Consider the following 26,224-nt stretch of genomic DNA (forward strand, 5'->3'; position numbering starts at 1 on the left):
CATGGACATGGAAGAAGCTCTGAGAGGAAGTGGCTGATGCAGGTGCAATAATGTGTAAAATGCATTTGGATAGCTACATGGATTAGAAAGTGTCAACCAAGGTGAAATTCTCAACTCAACCCTAGTGGTCCTGAACAATTATTTTCCTTCCTGACTGATGTCTCTTCAACAGTAGTAAACATTGTAGTGACCTACATTCTAACTACTTTCTAATTCACTTCCAGAAGAATTTGAACATAAATTACCTTCTCTAGTTCTGAGTCAGTGATTCAGCCTTGTCGAAAATGAGGCCTCTTTGAGTCCATGCATACAGCTTATGGTCGTTCCATTGTTAGTACTCTATATTTAGTTAATTGACATGTGATTATGTGTTCTGTCTAGTTTAGTGTATTCCAACTTGTTCCAATGATAATACAAGTGCAGATGCTCAGGGCAATGATGCAATAATAATGCTGACCTGTGTATTGTACAAGAACTTGCCAGACATGATGAACCAAATCCTGAGACCCAACAAGCTGATTATTCCTCTCACCAAACAAACCCATTCAGCAGATACCTGTCAACTCTGCAAGTTCGCCCAAGTTTGGTTCCCTGATTATTGTGCTTTCAATGGAGCCACTGGACTTAGGTTAATACAATAGCAATCAGTATACTGCATATTAACCAATATAGGAATTACAAACAAATGTTATAATGTCTCTTGAGTAAGTTCTTGTTAATAAATGCAATATTTGTCCCATTTTGATTCACCCCACAGTTCCTGCCCTTTTCTGATTTAAAATACAAAATCCAGTTACCTGCACTAGAGAACTTCACAGTTTGAACTATCGTGATCTCACCAGAGTTGCTTCTGGAGGAAAGGGCTAATATTGGCTCACCTTTCCCATGTCAACCATCACATTGAAAATTAACCAGCTGACATTTTATTCAACACTTCAATTTCCAACTTAGTTTGGCCACAATGATTTAGTTGTTATTGATTAATGTGAGACTATCTTCATAAATGTCACTGATTCCTATTGCGATAATGATTCCAGTCAAGATGGCGCCTCTGTACAACACTCCCTCGGACAACATTTTCTGGGTAGATGACAAAACTATTTATTTCACTTCTTTTCCATCTATTTTGAATGTGTTTCTGGAACTGTTATAGTCTGTGATTTACAACTTGGAGATCGAGGGAGTGATCCAGCGCTTTGCTGTCTCTGAGAAGATTCCGTAAAGCAGTGTGTGCGACCCTCAAGGCGAAGAAACTGCAATCCATTGCTCAACTCCATTTCACTGATTATTACTTCCATTGTTCACCGATTAAAGCCCCTTGCGCCTCTCTTTTGATGATGTTGGAGGATGTTGCCGAGGTTTCTGCAATTACGGATATGCACTATGGCCTATAAAATTTTCAGCCTTATGGTTTTTGATGAGGGGGATTTGGTGGTTCATGTTCTTATTGTATTTTGTGTAGGCTATGGAGTCCTGGGTTGATGTTCTCATTGTGTTTTTGTTAGTTTTCATGTGAGGGAGGGAGATTTCGAGTTGATGTTTTGTTGCATTCCATGCAGGGGGACAGGGGTTTGGGGAGTTGATGTTTGTGATCCCAGTTTTTTTATTATCGGGGGGTGGTTGGGTGGGTTTGCTGTTTCGTTCTGAACTTACCCATGTTTTTTCTTTGTTTCATGGCTATCTGGAGAAAAAGAATCTCACATTTCCATACTGCATACATACTTTGCTAATAATGGAATCTTTGAACCTTTCAAACAATGAGCTCCATTCTTACCTACAAAGATACAGCTGTCATATTCTTCTACCCCTGGAATGTCCAAAATGCAATAGAGAACACCTCCTGTTTCACACCAGACATTTACTAAAGTTTCACAGATTTACCAGCATATACAATACTAGTATTTAAATCCACACTTCCATGTGGTGGGATGAAGATCCAATATCTAAGTTCATCCACACATATATATCCTGATTCTTATTATTGCAGTTACATTGATTTGGCTAATTGGAAAGATTACTGATCTGTTAATAAAGTTATATTGTGTTTAAATATAGCATCTATGTTACTTAACAAATCTATGAACTAAAATTATTCACTCAACCTATATAAAGCAATATCCTGCTGGAGGAACTCAACGGATCAAGCAGTATCTATGGTAGGAAAGGAATTGACGACATTTTGGGTCAGGTCCCTCTGCTGAGGACACCTCTATCAGTTCTAATACATGATCTCGACCCAGTGTCAACAATTCCATAACCCCCACCCCCACCAACAGATGTTGCTCAACCCACTGAAGATTCCTCCATCTTGCTGTTGTTGCTCCACATTCCAGCACCTGCAGTCTCACATATCTCTGCTGAATATCATCTGTTCTCACATTTCAGTTTCCAATTGTTCATTGATGGCGGTCGGTTTTCTTGCCTGGTGGGAAGAAAACTTGCCTGATCGTGGATTGATGGTGGGAATGTAACAGCCAGAGGGAGATGACAAGTTCCCCATCAGGCTCTGAGAGGGAACTCTGCCGGTGAGAGAGAGATCCACAGAACACAGAGCAGAGTGGAGGAAGGCCACATTATCAACACAGGGTCAGTATTGAATAGAGCTGACCGCTGACCCAGAACACTGAACCAGCAGAGAAGGAGGATGTGGGAGCTGACATTCTGTGCTGAAGGAGAGTTTGATGGATTGCTCAACAGACCCCTTTATAATTAAAGAACCAATTATTTAGGTAATTGTGGTACAGTGTAGACGGGTATATGAGAAGATTGAAAAAAACATGGATAAGAACTGGACATGTAGCTTCATAATTAGCTAGCAATAACTAGGCAGAATCTGGAATGCATAAAATGGTGCATGGACTCCAGGTGGTAACTCTGGAGTCCAACAACTGCAGAAGAAATGTCCACAACCCTGTCTCAGAGGACATTGAAATCTAGGCATCTTCACCTGGAGCAGGTAATGTATGAACACATGTACAGGTTGTGAGGCTAAAATGTAACAGGAATTGTTTGAAACTACCTTCTAAACCTTTGACTTTTTTGAACTAATCATGATTAATTAAAATTTATCAGGCAAAAATATTGTATGGCATCTTTCTTATGCACTGTTTCAAATACAAAATAGAGGATTTACTGTCCATAGGCTGTGGGAGGGGATTTAGAGAGTGTGACATATTACACTGGGTCATGGGGAAATGATGATCTCATTCACATCCTTGGGGTTCTGAGATTCACCATCTGGAATCTGTGGATGAACCGGGAAAAAGTTCCTGACTCCACTTTAAATGATCCAGTGTTTGTGCCCCATTATCAGGCCGGAGATTGGATGTGGAAATGTGTGGGTGGACAATATTTGGGGTCCTGTTCATTGATCAGATAGGGGGTGGGGGATTGGAATCTGTTAGGGATGTCACAGGGTTGATGCTGTGGACACATTTCTAAATGACACATCTTTTTTGTCTGCTTTCCTGCTCAGGATGTAAATGGTTTTACCACTTAGCCTGAACCACTTAGCCTGTGATTTCCATCCACAGCCTGAACTCAGCAGCACTCTCCCTTAAGAACTTCATGAAACTCCATTTTGATGTCACTTCATATTTCTTCATCAGGTAGTCATACATCTGCTGAGCCCTTTCTGCATCCTCCATCCTGCCCTCAGCTTTGTATTTCTGGATCTCACTCCTCGTATGCTCCATGGCTTCCTTCAGCTCCTCCATTCTGCACTCTTTGCCCTCCTCAAACTTTTTCCTGATCTGCTCCACGATCTCCTCCTTCCTGTGTTTCTCAGCCGCCTTCCTCTCCTGCTCCATCTTCTCCATCTCACTTTTCACCCTGGAGAGTTCCTCTTCCAAAGCTGACAGAAAGGGCAGAAGATGAATTGATTAGTCTGTGCAGAGAGTGGTGAAGGGGTCACTGCTCTATGTGTGTGTGACAGGACACTGAGAGGGAGATTCACTCACTGTTCAGCCTAAGGCAACACACAGAAAATGCTGGAGGAACTCAGCAGGTCAGGCAGCATCTATGGAAATGAATAGACAGTCAATGTTACACCTGAATCCTGGTTTCAGGACTGAGAAGGAAGGGGGAAGATGGCAGAATAAAAAGGTGGGAAGAAGGGAAAGATACTAGCTGGAAGGTGATAGGTGAATCTAGGTGGGTGGGAAAAGTCAAGGGCTGGAGAGGAAGCAATCTGATAGAAGAGATTGGACCATAGGAGAAAGGGAAGGAGGAGGGAACTCAGGAGGTAGTAATAAGCAGCTGAGAAGAAGTCAGAGTGGGGTATAGAGGAAGCAGTGGGGGGAATTTTTTTTACCAGAAGGAGAAATCAACATTCATGTCATCAGGTTGGAGGTTTCTCAGATGGAATATAAGTTGTTATTCCTCTACCTTGAGAGGGGCCTCTTCTTGGCACAAGATGAAGCCATGGACCAACATGTCAGAATGGGAATTGGAATCAAAATGTATGGCCATTTGTGATGGATGGTGTGGAGATGAAGCTGTCTCCCAAATTACAAAGGGTCTCACCAATGTAGAGTAGGCTGTATTGGGAGCACTGGATACAATAGATGACTCCAGCAAAGTTGTATGTGAAGTGTTGTCTCACCTTGAAGGACTGTTTGGGGTCTGGAATGGAGATGATAGAGGAGGTGTATGGACAGCTGTGTCACTTAAGCCGCTTGCAGGGATAAGTGCTGGGGGAGATTATTTGGTGGTGGTGCGGGGGGGGGGGGCTGTGGTTAGAAACGAATGAATGGGAGTGTTCCCTACAGAAAGAGGACAGGGCTGGTAAAGATATGTTCAATTGTAGGATCCCTTTGGAGATGGCAGACGTTGCAGAGGATAATGTGCTAAATGTAGAGGCTGATGGGGTGGTACGTAAGGGCAAAAGATACCATAACACTATTAAGACTACGGAAAAATAGGGTGAGTGTGGTTATTCAGAAAATGGAAGAGATGCAGGTGATGGCAGTGGTGGGAGGGAAATTCCATTCTTAAAAGAAGGACATAATTATTCAACCTGTTTTCTTTCCAAAATGTCATTTTTAGAAATTTTTCAGATTATTCTTTACAAATATGCATACAATCAAAGGCAACATATTTAAAGTTTCATCTCTGTCCTCTCCCTCAATCTCCTCCACTCCTTGGTAGGCCCCCAAATATACTCCTGACAGAAGAGACAAGTGTGAGATTTGCCTATGGCCATTGCGGGGGGTGTGGGGGGATGAGACTCCCCTGCTCTCCCTCTCCATCTTTCACAACAGTCAGAAGAAATCTTTGAAATGTGCTGTTATCTAGCTTATTAAGCTGCAGGTATGTGGACCCTGCTCACACTACAACAGATAGTGGTCCGAGCACAGCACCAGGTGTACGGTAGAATGGTGTGGACACACCTCATGAGCTATGCCATTTCCATACTAGAAGTAAATAGCCATTTGCATCTTTTTCCAGGGACTAGAATGAAAGGAAACATCGTACAGGACACATGGCAATTCAACTTCTCACTGTCTATGGACACCAACACCCCAACTACCATAGGTACCTGTCACCATCCAGGCAGAAGTCACTCATAGCTGACATTTGCATTCCTCTCTCTGCAGCGGGTGTCCCAAACCCAACAGCTTGTTCCACCTCCAACACAATCCTACCCCAGGATCAGCGGTGGAGAAATCCTCAGACAACTCAGGGGAATCTAGGCTTGTTGGTGACCACAGGGCAGGGACCCTCTCCACATCAGGTGTCAGACTGAAGGATGCATTCATTGTTCCTGGCTCAGAAAGTCCATCCAGAGTCATGCCCTGCGGTAGAGAGGAGCAAGTCTCACAGCAGCTCTTCACCCAGTCTCTGAACTCCGGTAAACAAGTCTAGGGAAAATATTCCTCATTCCAAAATGGGCAGCTCTTGGCCTACCGTGGAGTCTGAACGTAAAACCCAATCTTTATTGCCTGTGTCCTCCTCTTTATCCAGTTCACTGCCCCAGCAGCAATATTGGGCATCCCCCAACCACTGGAGCGCCTTTACTCTGCCCCATGAAAGGGATTGGTGTCCCACAGATTTTTTTTCCATTCCCATCACCCACGGCCATGATCAGGTAAATACTGGGGTCCCACTCCATGTGGACTGTGTTTCTAATCTACACGAGCCAAATTGTCTCTCATCCTGTTGTATTCTCCTTTGTTTCGGTATAATACACCGAGTTTGGATTAAACTATTGACTCTCCATTCGTATGAGAAATTCAATTACACTCAGATCACTCTTTCTAAGATGATCTCTAACTACAAGATTGTTACCCTCTCTCATTACCCAGGATGAGGAAAAAATAGCACATTCTCTTGTAGGTTCAGTAAAACACTTTTTTAGAAAGCTATCACAGATGCATTCTATGAAGTCCTCTTCAAGACTGCCTTGACAAATTTGATCTATCTACTCAATGAGCAACTCCCCACCACACCTGCCAATCTATTCTAACATGCCTCTGCCACTGTAATGTTATTATTTCATGCCACCACTGGGTCATACTGCTCCTTGGCTTCTAACATCTTTCCCCACTCACTCCTGGTCTCCCATGACTCTCAGTATACCACAATCCCTTAACCCCTCTGAGATTTCTGCTTTTTACCTCCCTACTTCCTGCAATTCCTCCAACCCTCCACCCACCCCTGACCCAACCCCGCCTCCTGCCATGTCTTCAATACCCTGCCTGATCTTCCTCTCTCTGAAGTGAAGTGTTCTGTCCTCAGCAAGGATGATTCCTTATCCTCCATGTGCTGACACTTCAATGAGTTCAGAATTCAGAATCAGGTTTATTATAACCAACATATGATGGGAATTTGTTTTTGTGTGGCAGCAATACCATTTGCAGCAAAGACATATTGCCTATACATTTCAAAAATAAATGACCAGTGCACAATAAAGGGTGAATGAGTTGGTATTTATGCTCGAGATCCAATAACATTATATGACAAGTCCTTCTGTTATCTCTGCACCTCTATATCTACAAGAAGGATTACCCACTTCTCACTGATAAACCCTATCCTGACTCAACCTCCTCCTCTTGGGCAGCCATTCTGGATTTCTATTTATGTTCTTCAAGAAACCCAACACCAATTTTTTCTTCATGTGAACATGTCCAAGAACATCAGTACACCCCTCTCTGATCTCACTATGACTTTGGTCCTTCTGATGAACTCTGAGGTGAAGTACCCAGTAGGAATGTTTTGCATTTTTAGTTTTCAGATTCAAAGAATTAATTTTAAATCTACAGCTACACCCTGACCTCAATATTTTGAGCACTTTGTTTATTTTCTCACCAGAGACACGCATTTGTTCCTCTGTCAGCCTGCTGTCCATCTCCTGTACCTGGTCTAGACGAGGTTTTTCCTCTTCCAGGAAGTGGGTGAGGACAGCCGACCCCTGCAGAGAAGACAAAATACAATCATTCATGTCCAACCCTCTCCCACCACACCAGTCCACAGAGACCAGAGACAGGCTCTCACCATCAAACATCCAGTGCTAGGGATTGATACACAGTTAGAAAACTCCTCTTAGCAATCAACAGGAAATTGGTAAGACCACAATTGGACACTACATGCAATTTATACCATGGCATTGAAAGAAAGCAGAACATGTTTTTAAATTACACAAGGCTAAGTTGTAAAAATGACACACAGAGGTGACGGAGAGTAGAGAGATGGGTTCTGTGAATGGACACGGATCAGGCCAATCGAGCACAATGTGGGATAATGCAAAATATCAATTATGGCAGAGAAATAAATAGAAGTGTATTATCCAAATGGGAGAGTTTCTGAAGTTCTGAGATGTAGAGGGATCTGGGTGGCCTAGTACAAGATTTGCAAAATGTTTGTATGCAAGTAAGTGGGAGAGATAGAGTGTGTAACAAATGTAGAAGGGTAATACTTCAGTTAGATCAGGTTTCGGACAGTATAGGTCTCCTTTAACACTAACACTGTCATGGTCCGGTCCGTGACGTCCACATTCCGGCTCATAGTCCAGTCCATGGACTCCAGACTCCAGGTCTTCAGGTGTTCCCTTGTCTCATTTGGGCTTAATCATAGGCTGTTCTTGCCGTGACCCTATGGTGGGATCTGTCCCTCCTGGTCCTTGCCTCTGTTGGGTAAGTCAGGCTGTCATTGCTGTCACCCTGAGGACGGACTGTTCCCTTCTGTCCCTCTGGAGCCCTGCCCTGCAAACCAGGCCTGGAGCCCTGCCCTGCCTCACCTCGCCTCTACCTGGAGCCCTGCCTTGCCTTGCCTTGCCTCTACCTGGAGCCCTGCCTTGCCTTGCATCTTCCTGGAGCCCTGCCTCACCTCGCCTGTATCTGGAGCCTTGCCCTGTTTGGAACTGTCTCTCTGTGTCCACGCCTTCGCTAGGTAGGTCCGGCCATTCTGCCACTACCTAGCATTGGGAACTGTCTTGTCGTGTTCAGCGATCTGTGCAATGAGTCCCGGCCTTACGTCCTGTACCCACGGAGGGGTCCCGGCTCGGTGTTCCATGTCCCTGTCCCTCCCTCAACCAAGGTTCAGTGTTCTGCATTCCTATTCTCCCTCAATCAAGGCTCTGTGTTCTCGTTTTGTCAATGTGCCTCACCCAGCCCAGGAGTACCTTGCCCAGCCCAGTGCTGGGATTCCTTCATCCTCTGCTGGGGTTCCCTTGTCCTGTGCATGAGTCTCACATCCAATCCTGTGCCTCTCCTTGTCCTATAGCCATGTCTTGTCCTCGCCTGGTTCTGGAGTCCGAGTCTGAGTCAAGACCCAGTTTCTGGGTCCTTGTCCAGTCTCTGGCTCGGAGTCCAAGCCCAGGCTCCTAGTTCCCAGTTCCATGTCCTGGTTCCCTATCCTAGTTAGGTCCTAGCCCAAGCCCGGAGTCCTTGTCCTGTCCGGGGCCGGTGTCATGTTCAGTGTCCTTTCTTCCCAACTTTCCTTGCTTCCTTCTCATGCCTAGTTTTGTTCCAGGAAGTTCAGTGTCTGTATCTTGCTCTTGGGTCCACTCCCAATGACCCATTATGATAGAATGAACCAGCCATACATGGACCCAGAAACGCAGACACTGTCGTCTAACTCTCGTCATACTGGGTTCCCTCCTGATTGAATACCACCCCCCCTCCCCACCTGCCCAGGTCATCCTTAATCCTGCAGAGCCTGTTAGGTCAGCCGGAGACTCCCATAGAGTGGGGGGTACTGTCATGGTCCAGTCTGTGAAGTCTGCATTCTGGCTCACGGTCCGGTTCGTGGACTCCAGACTCCGAGTCTTCAGGCGTTCCTTTGTCTCATTTGGGCTTAATCGTAGGCACCTGATTCTCGTCTTGGGGCCGACATAATATAAGTGGCCCTGGGTTTGAGGGTGGTTGCTGGTTCTTGGCAGTATCCTGTCCTTGTCTCTGTGTGGGTTTGTCCTGTCGGTATGCTGTCATCGCCTCTGTGGGGTAAGTCAGGCCATTCTTGCCATTACCCTATGGTGGGATCTGTCCCTCCTGGTCCTTGCCTCCATTGGGTAAGTCAGCCGTCATTGCCATTACCCTGAGGCTGGACTGTTCCCTTCCGTCCCTCTGGAGCACTGCCAGCTACCTGTGCCTGGAGCCTCACCTCACCTCACCTGTATCTGGAGCCTCACCTTGTTTGGAACTGTCTCTCTGTGTCCAAGCCTTCACTAGGTAGGTCCAGCCATTTGCCACTACCTAGCATTGGGAACTGTCTCGTCCTGTACTCAAGGAGGGGTCCCGGCTCGGTGTTCCATATTCCTGTCTCTCCCTCGACCAAGGCTCTGCATTCCTGTCTCTTCCTCGACCAAGTCAAGGCTTCGGGTTCTCGTCCAGTCCTAGGCACATCCAAGGTCATTGTCCTGTCCTAGCCACGGTTTTGTGTTCTCGTCTTGTCATGTGCCTCGCCCAGCTCAGCAGTACCTTGCCCAGCCCGGTGCTGGGGTTTCCTCATCCTGTCCATGAGTCTCACGTCCAGTCCTGTTGCCTTATCATGTCTTCGCCCAGTTCTGGGGTCCGAGTCCGAGTCAAGACCCAGGTTCTGGGTCCTTGTCCAGTCTCTGGCTTGGAGTCCAAGCCCAGGCTCCTAGATCCCAGCTCCATGTCCTGGTTCCCTATCCTAGTCAGGTCCTAGCCCAGGCCCGGAGTCCTTGTCCCGTCCGGGGCCGGTGTCATGTTCAGTATCCTTTCTTCCCCACTTTCCTTGCTTCCTTCTCATGCCTAGTCCTGTTCCAGGTAGTTCAGTGTCTGTCTCTTGCTTTTGGATCCACTCCCAACATCCCTATTATGATAAACACACTGGAAGCAATTCAGAGATGTGTTCCTGGACTGATACCTGGAAGGACAGGTAACCTCATGAGAAAAGGTAGGACAACTGGGACTAGACACTTCTGTGTGTAAACCTAGAACTAGGAGTCATGGACTGGATTGGTTAGTGTATGGGAAATTGTCGTGAACTGCAAGCTGAATTAGATAAAAAGATGGATTGATCAACAGAGATATGACACAAACATTTTTTCCCTCAATGCCTGATTGTTTTTTGGAACTCTCTCTATTGAAGCACAGTGGAAGCAAAAAGTTAACATTTTTTAGGGGAGAGATTGGAAGGTTTCGAAATCCAGCATTAAAAACATAATTCATACAGCGCATGGATACTCTGGCCAATCACCAACTCTTCACCCACTGAATCCTCTCTCACATCCCACAGACATCTCCCCCATCCTGAACTCTTCTCACCCATGGAATCCCATCCCATAGTCTCACAGGCACTCATCACCCCATCACTGAGAAATCCTACCACTGACCATAACTGTACCATAACTACCATAACTGGTTTCCCGATTAAAGACTCACTACACCCAGTTAATTGAATTCCAGATGTTTCAGAGAGTGGAACTCAAATTCACTTTTGCTGGTGAATGGAAGGAAGTAGGGTGGGGAATTTTCTGAATCCTGGTAATGAAGAGGAAAGAAAAACTCTGAGAATTGTAAAGTAAGTGCCTTTCTCTTTAAAATGGAACACACCTCCGTCTCGTTCTTGGTCTTCTCTTCATAATGCTTGATGGCCTTTTCAAGTTCTGCATTCAGCTTTTGGAAACCACCAGGACTCTGGTAATGTCCAGATGCCAGGTTTTCTTTAATTGATGACATTTCTTTTGCTAGATGTACCTTGCATTGCTCTTCTGACTTTTCCTTGATCTTGGCCGAGAGAGACTTGTAAGTGGAATTCATTGTCTCCTGAGAGTGAAGGAAAGATTACAGTAAACTAGCAGACCAAGTATTGTACATTGACAAGTGTCTCTAAATCTGTCTTTCTAAGGGGCAGATCTCTGCACTGACATGTGTCTCTCAGCCCCTCTCTCTCTCAGGGAGAGATTTGTACACTAACTGGTGTCTCTCAGGGGGAGATCTGTACACTGACCAGTATCTCTCAGACCCTCTTTCTAAGGGGAAGATCTGCACACTGACTTTCTCTGAGTTGCTCTCTCGCAAGGAGAGGTCCATACACTGACCAGTCTCTTGCAGTCCCATTCTCTCTGGGGTATATCTGAACACTAGCAGTATCTCTGAGTTGCTCTCTCTCAGGGAGAGATCTCTACACTGACAAGGAGTGATCCATATACAAACTGATGTCTCTCTGCCACTCTCACTCAGGGAGTGACCTGCACTACCCAGTGTTTCTCAGCCCCTCACTTCCAGGAGATATTGTCTGTAACTCATTCTATGTTGTTAAGTGTTGGGTCCAGGGACTGGTGCTCAGCGATGAGACATTTGGTAATCACTGAACATGAGAAGCTCACCTCCAGCTGTTTGATGTATTTGCCACTGTTGTCGTTCATAGATCTTTTGTGGAAGATATTGAATGCCTCTATGCTCCACGCATTGTGATTCTCTGTGAGTTTGCTCATAGTAAGACAACGAGGTTCTGAGAATTTTTTCATTTCATCATCATAGAATTTCAGGGCTTCATCTACAGCTGCTTGGTTTTCCACCTCCACTAATTTGGCGACACAGCTCTCCACACATGGTAGGACCCCATCTGCCATCATGTTCACATACGTCTTGGTCAATTCAACAAATCCTGTGTGGGATGTTTCTGGAGGTCAGTGCCTGGGGATCTGATCACAACCTCAATTCCCACTCTCCATATACCAACGTACCCAAACCATTCTCATTCACGTCCATTCCCCACCCCTCTAGTTCTCTCCCATTGTTCATACTCCTAATAGGACCCCACTCCTTTCCCATTCATCCCCACAATCCACATTTCCAACCTTTCCCATTCACTCTTAGAGGACTCTATCTTTTTCCATTCACTCCACCCCTCTACACTCCATCCCACACCATTCCACTCATTCCCATTATTTATATTCCCATAGTGGCTCTAATGTTCCCATTCCCTTCCATTCTACACACTTCCAATGGGATCCCAATACCTTCTCACTCACATCCCTTGTACATAATTCCAATGGCCTCCAAATCTCTTCCCTTTCAATCTCACTGTCCACATTCCCATGTACTTTGATAATATATTCCATTCCAGGTGAGTGTTTAGGGCTAAGACCCTTATTCAGGACTGGAAATGAAGGGAAGAAATCAGAATAAGAAAGGACGTGGGGGGAAGAAGTCCAAGGTGGCAGGTGATAGGTGAAAACAGGAGAGGAGGAAGAGGTGAAGTAAAGAGCTGGAAAGTTGATTGGTGGAAGAGATAAAGGGCTGGAGTAGTGAAAATCTGAAATGAGAGGGTAAAAGGTTATGGAAGAAAGGGAAGGGGTAGGAGCAACAAAGGGAGGTGATGGACAGGGAAGAAGATAAAGAAATCGATGTTCATGCCATCAAGATGGAGGCTACTCAGACAGAATATGACCTGGCCTCATCGTGGCAATAGAGAAGGCCTTGCACTGACATGTTCAAAATGGAAATAGGAAGTAGAACTGAAATGGATGGCTACTGGGAAATCCTGCTTTTTGTGGAGGACAGAGTGAAGGTGCTCAACCTGTTGGCATTGAACATAGACTGCTTGAACTAGTATAGCCCAACCATCCCCCACTCATCTCCTTCACCATTCTCCATTTGTTTCATTCTCACACCACCTCACCTGCCTAGCACCTGCACATAGTTGTACTTCCCTTTCTTATATGGTCTTCAGTCCTCTCCTATAAGATTCCCCCTTCTCCACCCCTATATCTCTTTCACTAATCAACTTCTCAGCTCCTTTCTTCACTATTTCCCCCTCTCCTGGTTTCACTTTGTACTTCTTCCACCTCCACCACCATCATTTTCTTATTCTGATTTCTCCCCTTCTGTTCCAGTCCTGAGGAAGAGTCACAGTGCGAAATGGAGACTGTTTACTCTTTTCCATACATGTTGCCTGGCTGACTGAGCTCTTCCAGCATTTTGTAGGTGTTACTTTGGATTTCCAGCATCTGAAAATTTTCTTATGCCAGGTTAGTGTTATACTAAAGAGAGGTGGTGAGGTTTTGCTGGGTTACTCACTCCTGCCCGTGACCAGTTGACCCCCAAGAACTCTCTTGACTTTCCTGTGGGTGTGAATGTAACTGATGAGCTGCTGCTGCTCCTTGACAAAATCCTCATCCAGATCCTTGTCCTCCAGTTCCTGGAGATGCTTGAGTTTCTTCCAGTGTGTGGGAGGTGGAAATGCAAAGCAGCAACGTGAGGGAAAGTTATTGCGGATACACCTGCGGAGTTCATTGTATTTCTTGTCCTGCTCACTGATCTCACCTGTAAAACAGAACCAGGAATCATGCAGGAATCACCCTTACTGAGTCTGTTCTCCCATTCCCAACATGGTGACTGTTACCCACAGGACTGTGGGGAGGAATGGGGAAGGACAGGAAGGAAACAGAGGGGAGGCAGTTTGCGAGGTGTGATGATGAGGGACAGGATGTGTGGGAGGGACATCAAGTGCACAGTTGTTGGGTCATAGGTGACTTGTCATAGAGGGCAATGATGTGACATTGAAATGGTAGTTGAGAGTCACTGGTTGAAGGGGGTGTGTATGTAGGAGAGTGGCACTCAGCCAATTGGATGAAACTCTGATGGGAAGGTGGTGTCAGCTGGGTGGGAGTGGTGCACTTGTACCATCAGACCAGATGACGGTGTATATGGGCATCAGAATATTGCAGGGAATGTGAAAGTGAATATGGCAGGGGAATGCAGAGTAAGTGGGGAGTGAGAGGTGTGAAGGATGTGGGAGACCCTGGAGTATGTGTGCACAGATTCTCAAAGGTAACAGGCTCCCCCTTCCTTCACCACCCCTCAGACATGGACTTCAACTCTGCTCCCTCCCTTCTCTGGCCCATTTCCAAGTTCACCCTATCTCCTCAGAGACTGGCACTGCCACATACTCACTGTCCTTCAGTTTCAGGATCTGCTCCAGGTACTCATTCGGAGTCACATTGTTTCCATCGATGTTCATATCCAGTGTCAAATCACGGATCACCCAGACAAAATCAGGGAAGACACGGACCAAGTCCCAACTGTCACAGGCATCAGGCTGTGTCTTCATCAGAATCCGTTTAGACAGTTCAGTCACAAAACTGGGAGCAACATCAAGGATAAAGTAATGAAGGGTTGTCAGGAAAATGGTGAGGAATGTCAGTCACTGTACAGATCTGTCCCTGAGACAGAGTTCCTGAATGGCACTGGGCAGTGTACAGATTTCTTCCTGAGAGAGACTGCATAGCATCAGTCATTGAAGCCTCATTTTTGCTGGTAGTAGAGAGCCCTGGATGTCAAGGATTATTGTAATTCTAGTCATGAAAAAAGGAGGTGTAGGCAGTTGGGATCAATGGAATCATTGAATATATATAGAGGATGCCAGAGCAAACTCAAGATGAAATTTGGAGGATAAAAGGGAGATTGGGGTGACTTTAGCTAAGTGAATTAAAGAGAAGTCTAAGTGACTTTACAAATATATTAATGAAAGAAGAGTAACATGGGGGTGAACAGGATCCCTGAAAGACCAAGATGGAAATGTATTTGTGGAACTGCAGGAGATGGGTCCAGTCCTCAAGCATGATTTCACTGTCACAGCAGACAGTGAAGAGGAGTACCAGCAAGTACAGTGGGACCTTGGGCAGCTGGGCTCAGGAATGTCAAATGGAATTCAGATAAGTACATAGAGTTACATTGTGGAAGGACTAATCATTGTTGGGCTTTTACATTAAATGGAAGGGCTCCAGTTACCTTTGAACAACAGAACAACCTTGGAGTAGAGGTGCATGGTTCCCTTAAAGTGGAGAGTAAGGAGTAGTGAAGAAATGTTGGGCACATTGGCCTTCATCAGTTAACGAACTAAGTTTGAAGTGGGTGGTGACACTGTGATTGTATAAAGCGTTAGTGTGGTCACACTTGGAGTACTGTGTACAGTTTTGGTCAGCAGTTATAGCAAAGATGTGATTAAACCGAAAGAGAGCCAAGAAACATTTAGAAGGATGTTACCAGGAGTCATGGAACTGAGGGGTTAGACACCTTGGCCTTTATTCTTTGGAACATAGAAGACTGAGGGGTGATCTCATTGCTGTAATAACAAAATCATGAAGGGCATTGCTAGGGTCTGTGGTTTTTGTTTGCAAGGTTGGGGAAATGAAATTTACAGGATATAGTAGAACGGTTAGAGTGAGAGGATTAATAAGAACTTGAGATGTCAATATTTTAATGACAAATGGTGGTGATTATATTGAACCAGCCAGCAGAGGAAGTAGATGAGGCACATACAGTACATTAGACAAATTTCCAAGTATCTGGACAGGAATGAAGATGACAAGAATTCAGAGGGATATGGGAATGTGTTGGAAAATGGGATGAGCTTGAGAATACATTTTACTCTGTATGGACAAGCATGGCTGAAGGGATGATTTCCCTTTTGTATAACTCAATCTCTCTGTGATTGAGAGACAATGGTCAGTGAACAGATATATGCCAAAAGAAAGGATAGAGAAACATCAGTCCGTGCACAGATATCCCACAGAGAGACAGGGGCTACGATATCTCCCCTAGGGAGTGGGATTGAGAGATTTCGGTCACTGTGCAGATATTCCCGAGAGGTAAGTACTGAGAGACACTGGTCACTGTTGAGATATCACCCTGAAAGAGAAGGACTGAGAGACACCAGCGAAGGATACTGTAGGTCTTGCAGGGATTGCTGGTCTATTTGATTTTTCCCATTGTAAATGAAGATGCTGCTCAGAAGGATAGCCAGTAAGTAGATGGAATGATCATTGTCAGTGTCTCCCTGCAGGTAGGACAGAAGACCAGTGAGAGCTCTTGCTCAGAGATTAGTCTAATAGATACGTATCCCATTTCTGGACATTTTTTGCTCAGTGTTTACAGAGGTTGGTGGGTGAGGCTTCACTCCACAACATCCTTCCTGTCAATGCAACCAGGAGCAGATTTATGCCGAAGAAAGACTTACAGATAGAGTCTTCGAGTGTGCTCTCTGCCACAGTGCTGGGAGAGGGCACTATCTCATGGCACCTTAACATCCTTTTCATTTGGGAGGATGGGGATGGGAATTGGTGTGGGTGGAACAGGAAACTTTGAGTGGGAAATGGTCTTGGACCACAAAGGAAAAGAGGACATAATTCCTCCTTAGAGCTCAGCATGAACCTGTGATAAAAATGCTAGTTAATTGATAAACTAATTAATTAATTTTTACTTTAAATCTAGATTGTAAACAGCATTTAAATGTCTACACTGCCTGTGGTGGGATTTGAACTCTGGTCTGTGGATCTTTCCTCTGTCTGTGGGTTACCCATTTGGTAATGAAACCACTGCTCTGAGGAGGGGGATGGTTGTGAGAGAGGGACTGACCTTCTCAGGATCTCGCAGACCCTCAGTGTCTAACAACAGGAGGACCTCATTGGGTCTCTGAGGAAGGGATCGACACCACATCCAGATTCCTTTGGTGTGAGACTGTAAGGCTGAATCCACTGAGAATCCTGCAGAGGGAGAGAGATTGAGAGAGACAGACAGACAGAGGTAAACATTTCAAATACAAAAGCCAATTTCCATAGCCCAAAGCTGTGCAGGTTGTGAATACCCTATCCCTTGTTTGTGTGAAAGTGATAGGGTTTGGGAGGAATTGTTGGGAACATGGGAAGAATAAAAGGGATTGTTGTAGAGTTCATGTAAAAGAACGATTGATGGTTGACCCAGAGTTGGTTTTATACCAGGTAATTCTGGTCGCCATTAATGAGACCAGTGTGCTCTCTGCATCTGAGATATGAAGCAAGTATGCTGTTCAAATTCCCCTGATGTCTCTAGATCCATTGTCCAAAACAGTGATGGGAACACCAATGTGACACCAACGGATGTCTCCAGTACATTTACCACTTCTGACAGCTTGAAAATGCAAGTGTGCTCTGTGTGTCCCAGGTCTTGGGATAATTCTGCAAGAGTGATAGAAAATAAAGGTGAAAGGTTAGAGGTGGAAATTCACTGCCACTGTCCTTACCATTCTTGTCTTCCATCAGACAGTTCATGAGGTAGGACTTCCCTGTACGAACAGCACCAACCACAGCCACAACAACCATTGGATCCTCGATGGACTGGAGGACCTTCAGAGCCTCTGGGTTAAGTTGCAGCTTCCCATCCTTGTTATAAACCAGCACCAAGGGTTTCTCCATTTTCAGCTTGTTAGCAGTAGTGTCCCCAGTTACTGACATCTGACAGTCGTTTCCCAAAATGTCTACAAAGTCAGAACAAGAGAATCACAGACAGTTTAAATCAGAATGAATGGAACAGAGAAAACACAGAGCAATCAGCAAAACAACTGCATCTCATTACCGAAGCGGCCTGGTCGAGGGAAGTGCCTGGTGTGAAAAGTGCTGGTCTTTGGCTCGAGAGTCTTTGGTGAGGAGGTTGAGGGAAGAGACTACGCCACAATTGGAGAGGGTGAAGACATGACTGCTAAGCTGATTCAGTGTGCTATGTGCATGATGTGGGAGGTCAGGGACACTGATGGTGCCCCCGGCTGCTACAGCTGTGGAAAGTGTGTCCAGATTCAGCTTCTGAAGGAGCATGTTGCAGCACTGAAGAAAGAACTAGATGACTCAGGTTCATCTGTGAAAACGGGAGTTTTCTGGACAGGACCTACAGTGAGGTCGTTACACCAAGGATACTGGAAGAGAGAAAAGGGGCAACAATGAGGAAGGAAAGGATGCTTGAAGTACAGGACACCCCAGGGGATGTACCTCTTGTAAACAGGTTCACCCTCTTGAAAACTGTCAGGACAGAAGATACTGCCAGCCTGAGTGGCAGACAGGTCTGCGAGTCAAAAATTGTTGCAGAAGCAGAGCCGAGGAGTCGGACATCAGGAAGAGCCGTTTTAGTAGGGGACTCCATAGTGAGAGGTATGGAAAGGGGTTTCTGCAGCAACAGGCGAGATTTAAGGATGGTGTGTTGCCTCCCTGGTGCTAGGATCCAGGACATCACAGACCGATTGCAGGGAATCCTCAAGTGTGAAGGTGAACAGCTGGAAGTGGTAGTGCATGTTGGCACAAATGACATTGGGAAGAAGAGGAAGGACATTCTGCAGCGGGACTTGAGGGAACTCAGAAGAAGGCTGAAAAGCAGGACTTCCAGGGTGGTTATCTCCGGTTTGCTTCCAGTTCCTCGTTCTGGAGAGGGCAGGAACAGGGAGATAATGGTTCTGAATGTGTGGCTGAGGAACTGGTGCAGGAAGCAAGGATTTACTTTCTTGGACCACTGGGGTATGTTTTGGGGTAAGGATGAATTGTGCAAAAGGGACGGGTTGCACCTTGATAGGCGGGGGACCAGCATTCTGGCAGACAGGTTTGCCACTGCAACACGGATGTGTTTAAACTAAGTAGTGGGGGGGGAGGGGATGAACTGAAAATATAAAGATGGAGTTAAAGGGAAAGTGAAAATAAGAAAAGTTAAAAAGGACAACAGAATCAATGGAGCAGAAAGCTCAAGAAGAGATCATACAGTATGGCCAAGTGAAATAGGAATTGATATGAAAGGTGAGGGGAGTAATGAATTAAAAGTATCATATATGAATGCACGAAGTATAAGGAATAAAGTAGATGAGCTTGAGGCTCAGTTGGAAATTGGCAAGTACGATGTTGTGGGAATAACAGAGACATGGCTTCAAGCGGACAGGGCCTGGGAAATGAATATTCAAGGATATACGTCTTATCGAAAGGACAGACTGACAGGTAGAGGGGGTGGGGTGGCTCTGTTGATGAAGAATGATATTCAGTCCCTTATGAGGGGGGACATAGAATCAGGGGATGTAGAGTCCGTATGGATAGAACTGAGAAATTCTAAGGGTAGAAAGACCCTAATGGGAGTTATCTACAGGCCCCCAAACAGTAGTCTGGATATAGGGTATAAGTTGAATGAAGAGTTAAAATTGGCATGTCTCAAAGGTAATGATAGAGTTGTCATGGGGGATTTCAAAATGCAGGTAGTCTGGGAGAATCAGAATGGTACTGGACCCCAAGAAAGGGAGTTTGTGGAGTACCTCCGAGATGGATTCTTAGAACAGCTACCAGGGAGAAGGCAATTCTAGATTTAGTGTTGTGCAATGAAACAGATCTGATCAGGGACCTCAAGGTAAAGGAGCAATTACGAGGTAGTGACCATAATATGATATGTTTTAACCTACAATTTGAGAAGGAGAAGGGAAAATCGGAAGTGTCAGTATTACAGTTGAACAAAGGGAACTATGGAGCTAGGAGGAAGGAGTTGTTCAATGGAACAATACCCTAGCAGGGAAGACAGTGGAACAACAATGGCAGGTATTTCTGGGAATAATTCAGAAGGTGCAGGATCGGTTCATTCCAAAGAGGAAGAAAGATCCTAAGGGGAGTAAGGGGCGGCCGTGGCTGACGAGGGAAATAAAGGACAGTATAAAAATAAAAGAGAAGTATAACATAGCAAAGATGAGAGGGAAGCTGGAAGACTGGGAAGTTTTTAAAGAGCAACAGAAAATAACAAAAAAGGCAAAACACGGAGAAAAAATGAGGTACGAAGGTAAACTAGCCAAGAATATAAAGGAGGATAGTAAAAGCTTCTTTAGGTATGTGAAAAGCAAAAAAAAATAGTTAAGACCAAAATTGGGCCATTGAAGACAGAAGCAGGTGAATTTATTATGGGGAACAAGGAAATGGCAGATGAGTTGAACAGGTACTTTGGATCTGTCTTCTCTAGCGAAGACACAAACAATCTCCCAGATGTAATAATGGCCAAAGGAACTAGGGTAATGGATGAACTGAATGAAATTTATATTAGGCAAGAAACGGTGTTGGATAGACTGTTGTGTCTGAAGGCTGATACGTCCCAGGGACCTGATGGTCTGCATCCCAGGGTACTTAAGGAGGTGGCTCTAGAAATCGTGGACGCATTGGTAATCATTTTCCAATGTTCTATAGATTCAGGATCAGTTACTGCAGATTGGAGGGTGGCTAATGTTCTCCCACTTTTCAAGAAAGGAGGGTGAGAGAAAACAGGGAACAGCTGTTTACAATATACATTAATGATTTAGATGAAAGGATTAAAAGTAACATTAGCAAATTTGCCGATGACACAAAGCTGGGTGGCAGTGTGAAATGTCAGGAGGATGTTATGAGAATGCAGGGTGACTTGGACAGGCTAGGTGAGTGGGCAAATGTATGGCAGATGCAGTTTAATGTGGATAAATGTGAGCTTATCCACTTTGGTGGCAAGAACAGGAAGGCAGATTACTATCTAAATGGAATCAAGTTAGGAAAAGGAGAAGTACAACGAGATTTAGGTGTTCTTGTACATCAGTCAATGAAAGCAAGCATGCAGGTACAGCAGGCAGTGAAGAAAGCTAATGGCATGCTGGCCTTTATAACAAGAGGAATTGAGTATAGGAGTGAAGAGGTCCTTCTGCAGCTGTACAGGGCCCTGGTGAGACCCCACTTGGAGTATTGTGCGCAGTTTTGGTCTCCAAATTTGAGGAAGGACATTCTTGCTATTGAGGGAGTGCAGCATAGGTTCACAAGTTTAACTCCCGGAATGGTGGGACTGTCATATGTTGAAAGATTGGAGCGACTGGGCTTGTATACACTGGAATTTAGAAGGATTTGAGGGGATCTGATTGAAACATATAAGATTATTAAGGGATTGGACACGCTGGAGGCAGGAAGCATGTTCCCGCTGATGGGTGAGTCCAGAACTAGAGGCCACAGTTTAAGCATAAGGGGTAGGCCATTTAGAACAGAGATGCGGAAAAACTTTTTCACCCAGAGAGTGGTGGATATGTGGAATGCTCTGCCCCAGAAGGCAGTGGAGGCCAAGTCTCTGGATGCTTTCAAGAGAGAGTTAGATAGCACTCTTATAGATAGCGGGGGTCAAGGGATATGGGGAGAGGGCAGGAATGGGTTACTGATTGTGTATGATCAGCCATGATCACAGTGAATGGTGGTGCTGGCTAGAAGGGCCAAATGGCCTACTCCTGCACCTACTGTCCATTGTCTGTTGTCTATTGTCTGAACCCCTGGAGTAGATCACAAACTTTAATTTACTCACCGGGATCTGTTAATCTACAATTGGTATATACCTATCCCCAATACCATGGATTGTGACCCAGCCTCTAAATCTCTACTGCAGATCTTTTTATATATACTCCCTCTGGACATCTGGAATAGATTATGGCCAATAACTCATTCTTGGGAATCTGTTATTCAACATATAATCTCCTCAAATCCCTGCATTAGATCCAAGCCTCGAAAGGACTCCCAGTGATCTGTTTATTTTCTGTATAAAACTGCCAATCTGCTGGATTAGGTCACAGCCTGTAACTGACTCCTGGGTGACTATTGTTGGATAACATAACACCACAAGGGACCCTTCTGTTACTCACTCCAAGGGATCTGTTGTGATATTGTCATGGTCTTGACTGAACAGTGGTAGTCATCCAAGATCCAGCGCTCCAGTTCCCCAGAGAATGGTTAGCAGCCACTGTCCCTTAGACACTCAGTCTGCCAAATATTGCCTGCCGCATTCCTTTATGGAAAGTCTGTACTTAAAGGCCTCCGGCTGAGTTCCATTTCTAGTGTTACTGTTTGTGATCTTTGCTTTCGGATTTTGTTTGTATCATCTTGTTTGTGTTGAGTCTAAATTAATTCTGGACCTTATTCTGCTCTTGGGTTAACCATCATCCACAGGTCTCTTGTTACAGTATGATTGAGCCATCATGAACTCAGCAGAGATTGAATGTCTACAAACCACATTGGCCTACCAGCAAGCAACTATAAGCAAACCTGACAACATGCTTTTGGAAATCCTCACCACTCTTCAGAAAGTCATACTCCAGCAGGCAGGATCCTAGTTTGTCCTAAGCTGCTGCCAGATCCAGACATGTTCAAGGTGGAGACTCTGTCAATATTCATCTATCCCCCCATCAGGAAGGCCTCAAAGCCCCCTGCTTCTTTCTTGAAAAAAGAACCAATTTACCTCAACCCCCACCCTCCTCTGTCTGACAGAACTGGTCCTAATCATGAAAGTTATTTTCTTTGGTTCCTCCCACTTTCTCTACAGCCAAGGGGTAGCTATGGGCACTCGTGTGGGCCCAAGTTATGCCTGCCTCTTTGTTGGCTATGTAGAACAGTTTATGTTCCCCAATTCTTCCTCCACTACATTGATGACTGTGTTGGTGCTGCTTCATGCACCTATGCTGAGCTGACCAATTTTATCAATATTACCTCTAACTTCCACCCTCCACTTAATTTCACTTTGTACATCTCTGGCACCTCCCTTCACATTCTTGATCTCTCTGTCTCCATCTCTGGATCCTACTGAATCTGAACTTTACTTTTTCAGTCACTGAGGCACGGTGAATGCGAGTGTCAGAGCCCTGCAGAAGTTGAGAGAGCGAGAGAGTAGAACAGGAGCAGATTCAGTAAGTCCGGTCTTTGTCGGCTTCAACTAAGACTCCTCAACTCAGGTGCAAATAATAGGAAGATAGGGTCAAGCAGGGTAGCTATTATTGGAGTGAGCAGTGATAGTGGGAAGGCTTTGGCTTAACAGGCAGAAGAATATTTGCAGATGTTGGAAATCAAAGCAACACACAGAAACTGCTGGAGGAATTCAGCAGCCAGGCAGCATCTATGGAAAGGAGTAAACAGTTGATGTTTCAGGCCGAGACACTTAAAGTCAGGCAGTGTGGTAGTTACAGGGGTGAGAAAGGAGATTCTGTGACTGCAAAAGAGACAACAGGTTGGTGTGTTGTGTCTCGGATCCTAGGGTCCAGGATGTATTGGAGCGGTTGCAGGATATTCTCAAGGGGGAGGGTGAAGGGCCTGAGGTCATGGTGCATATTGGCATCAATGACAGGGGCGGAAAATGGGAAGATGTGCTACGCAGCGAGTATACAGAGTTTGGAAAGAGGCTGAAGAGAAGGATCTTCAAGATAGTAATCTCCGGATTGCCAGCAGTGCCATGGGCTAGAGCAGGCAGGAATGGTGTGATAGCATGGATAAATGAGTGCCTGAGGAGATGGTGCAGGGTACAGGGTTTCAAGTTCTTGGATTATTGGAAACTTTTCTGGGGAAGGAGTGACCTGTACAGGAGGAGTGGTTTGCACCTGAGCTGGAGGAGGACCAATATCCTGGCAGGGAGGTTTGCTAAAGCTATTCAAGACAGCTTAAAATAGTTTTGCAGGAGGCTGGGAACTGGAACATCAGGTCAGTAAGGGAAGCATTGGACCAGAGGGTAGATGTCAGGGAAAATATTCAAATGCAAAATCAAAATAACAAGTAAAATGGGTTGGGTAGTTTGATGTATCTTTCAATGCTAGGGGTATTATGGGTAAGGGTGATGAAGTTAGATCTTGGTTCGGTACATGGAAATACAATGTTGTAGCCATTACTGAAACTTGGTTGAGAGAGGGGCAGTAATGGGTGATTAATGTACCAAATTTTTAGAAAAGATAGAGGAGGAGGTAAAAGGGGGAAGGGTGGAGTGGTGCTGCTACACAGGGACAATATCACAGCTGCACTCAGCAGACATAATGGAGGGGTCAGAGACACTAAGTTCATTTGGGTAGAACTCAGGAATAGGAAGGGTGCAATTACATGGATGGGATTGTACTAGAGACCCCATGATAGCCAACAGGGCACTGAAGAACAGAGATGTAATCTGATTAAGGAAATGAGTAAAAATTATCAGATTGTTGCAGTGAGGGATTTCAACTTCTCTCATATAAACTGGGACCTTCTTAGTGTAAAGGGTTTAGATGGGGTAGAATTTGTTAAGTGTATCTAGATAGGTTCTTAAATAAATATGTGGATAGTCTAACGAGAGGAGGGGCTATACTGGACTGGTATTGAGTAGTGAGCCTGGCCAGGTGACTGTTCTTTAAATAGGTGAACAATGACCATAACTCCTTAACTTTCCAGAGAACTAGATAAGAATAGGTATGGTCTTTGAGGGAGAGTTTTAAATTGGATTAGGGCAAATTACAAGGGCATTAGAGTAGGAACTAAGAAGACTTAATTGGAATACATTTTTTCTGGCAATTCTGTATGAGCTATTTAGAGGGTGTTTAAAGATCAATTGCACAGAGAGGAGGAAAGATATGCTCCTGATAGAAGGAAAGATGGGGATGGAAAGATAAGAGAACCTTGGAGGTCCAGAGAGGTGATGGAATTTATTCAAGAAGAAAAAGGAAAGGTATGTAAAGCTTCAGAAGTCAGGATCAAACGGAGCACATGAGGAGTTTAAATAAACCAGAAGAGAACTAAAAAGGGAATTAGGAAAGCCAGGAATGGCCATGAAAAGTCATTGGAAAGTAGGATTAAGGTGTATCCCAAGGCATTCTATACATACAGTATATCAAGAGCAAGAGGATAGCTAGAAAGTGAGTAGAACCACTCAAGGATAAAGGAGGGAGCATTTGCTTGGAAGTAGAGAATGTGAGCAAGGTACATATAAGATGATGATCGTGTGGATAGTCAGAGGCTTTTTCCTAGGGCTGAAATGGCTAACACAAGAGGGCACAGTTTTAAGGTGTTTGGAAGTAGGTACAGAGGAGAATTCAAGGGTAGACTTTTTACTCAGAGTGGTGAGTGTGTGGAATGGACCAGGAGATCAGTGCTGAGTGTATAAATACGTTAGGGTATTTGGAGGTCAAGAAGGAGGAATTGTTGTGTCTCCTCATGAGTATTAAAGTGGATAAGTCCCCAGGATATGATGGATTTACCACAGCTTATTGAAGGAGGCATGAAGCAAGATTGCTGGGGCCTTGACCAGTATTTTCATGTCCTCTCTAGCCACAGGCAAGGAACTGAAGGTTGGCGAATGGCTAATGTTGTTCCTCTATTTAAAAAGGGAACAAGGGAAAATCTTGAGAACTATAGACCAGTAGGACTCACGTCAGGTGTAGGAAAATTGCTGGAGAAAGTTCCTAGACATAGGATATATGAGCATTTGGAAACTAATTGACTAATTAGAGAGAGCCAACATGGCTTTGTATAGGGCAGGTTGTGTCTTACTAACTGGATTGATTTTTTGACAAGTGATAAGAATGATCGATGAAGGTAGGGCATTGGATGTTGCCTTCATGGATTTTAGGAAGGTGTTTGGCAAGTCCCTCATGGGGGGCTATTCCAGAAAATTGAGATTCACGAGTTCCACGGCAAATTTGCCATTTTGATTCAAACCGGCTTGCACATAGTGTCCGAAGGGACTTACTCGAGCTGGGCGTCTGTAATTAGTGGTGTTCTGCAGGGATCTGTGCTGGAACCTCTGATGTTTGTGAAGTATATGAATGACCTGGATGAAAATGCAGACAAGTGGGTTAGTATTGACAACAGGATTGGTGGAGTTGTGGTTAGTGTAGAAGACTGGCAAAGAACACAGCACGATACAGATCAGTTACAGATATGGGCAGAGAAATGGCAGATGGAGTTTAGCCCAGATTCATATGAGGTGTTGCAGCTTGGAAGAGCAAATGCAAAGAGACATATACTGTTAAGGACAAGATCCTTAAGTGTTGCTGAGCAGAGAGATCTTGGGATATAAGTACTTGCTCCTTGTAAGTGGCTACACAGGTCACAATGATGGTTAAGAAGGCATATGGAATGTTTGCTTTTATTATCGAGGCATTGAGTTCAATATTCAGGAGATTATGTTGTAAATCTATAAAGCTCTGATGAGTCCACATTTAGAATATTGCATACAGTTCTGGTTACACCAAAACAGGAAGGATGTTG

The 26,224-nt window shown here is 44.9% G+C and overlaps 1 protein-coding gene across 1 annotated transcript; it reads right to left on the reverse strand.

The window, feature by feature from the left end:
- Positions 1-2,524: 2,524 nt before the first annotated feature.
- Positions 2,525-17,697, reverse strand: LOC140719205 (guanylate-binding protein 1-like). The gene is made up of 9 exons (XM_073033643.1): positions 17,473-17,697; positions 16,830-16,957; positions 16,142-16,251; positions 14,367-14,554; positions 13,491-13,736; positions 11,795-12,075; positions 11,019-11,231; positions 7,309-7,411; positions 2,525-3,853 (listed from the first exon to the last, which is right to left on the reverse strand). The coding sequence occupies exons 1-9, from the start codon at positions 17,681-17,683 to the stop codon at positions 3,510-3,512; spliced, it is 1,824 nt and encodes a 607-aa protein (XP_072889744.1). The 5' UTR covers positions 17,684-17,697; the 3' UTR covers positions 2,525-3,509.
- Positions 17,698-26,224: the final 8,527 nt, after the last annotated feature.

The sequence above is a fragment of the Hemitrygon akajei genome, chromosome 31, assembly GCF_048418815.1.
Source record: "Hemitrygon akajei chromosome 31, sHemAka1.3, whole genome shotgun sequence".
Classification (NCBI taxonomy): domain Eukaryota; kingdom Metazoa; phylum Chordata; class Chondrichthyes; order Myliobatiformes; family Dasyatidae; genus Hemitrygon; species Hemitrygon akajei.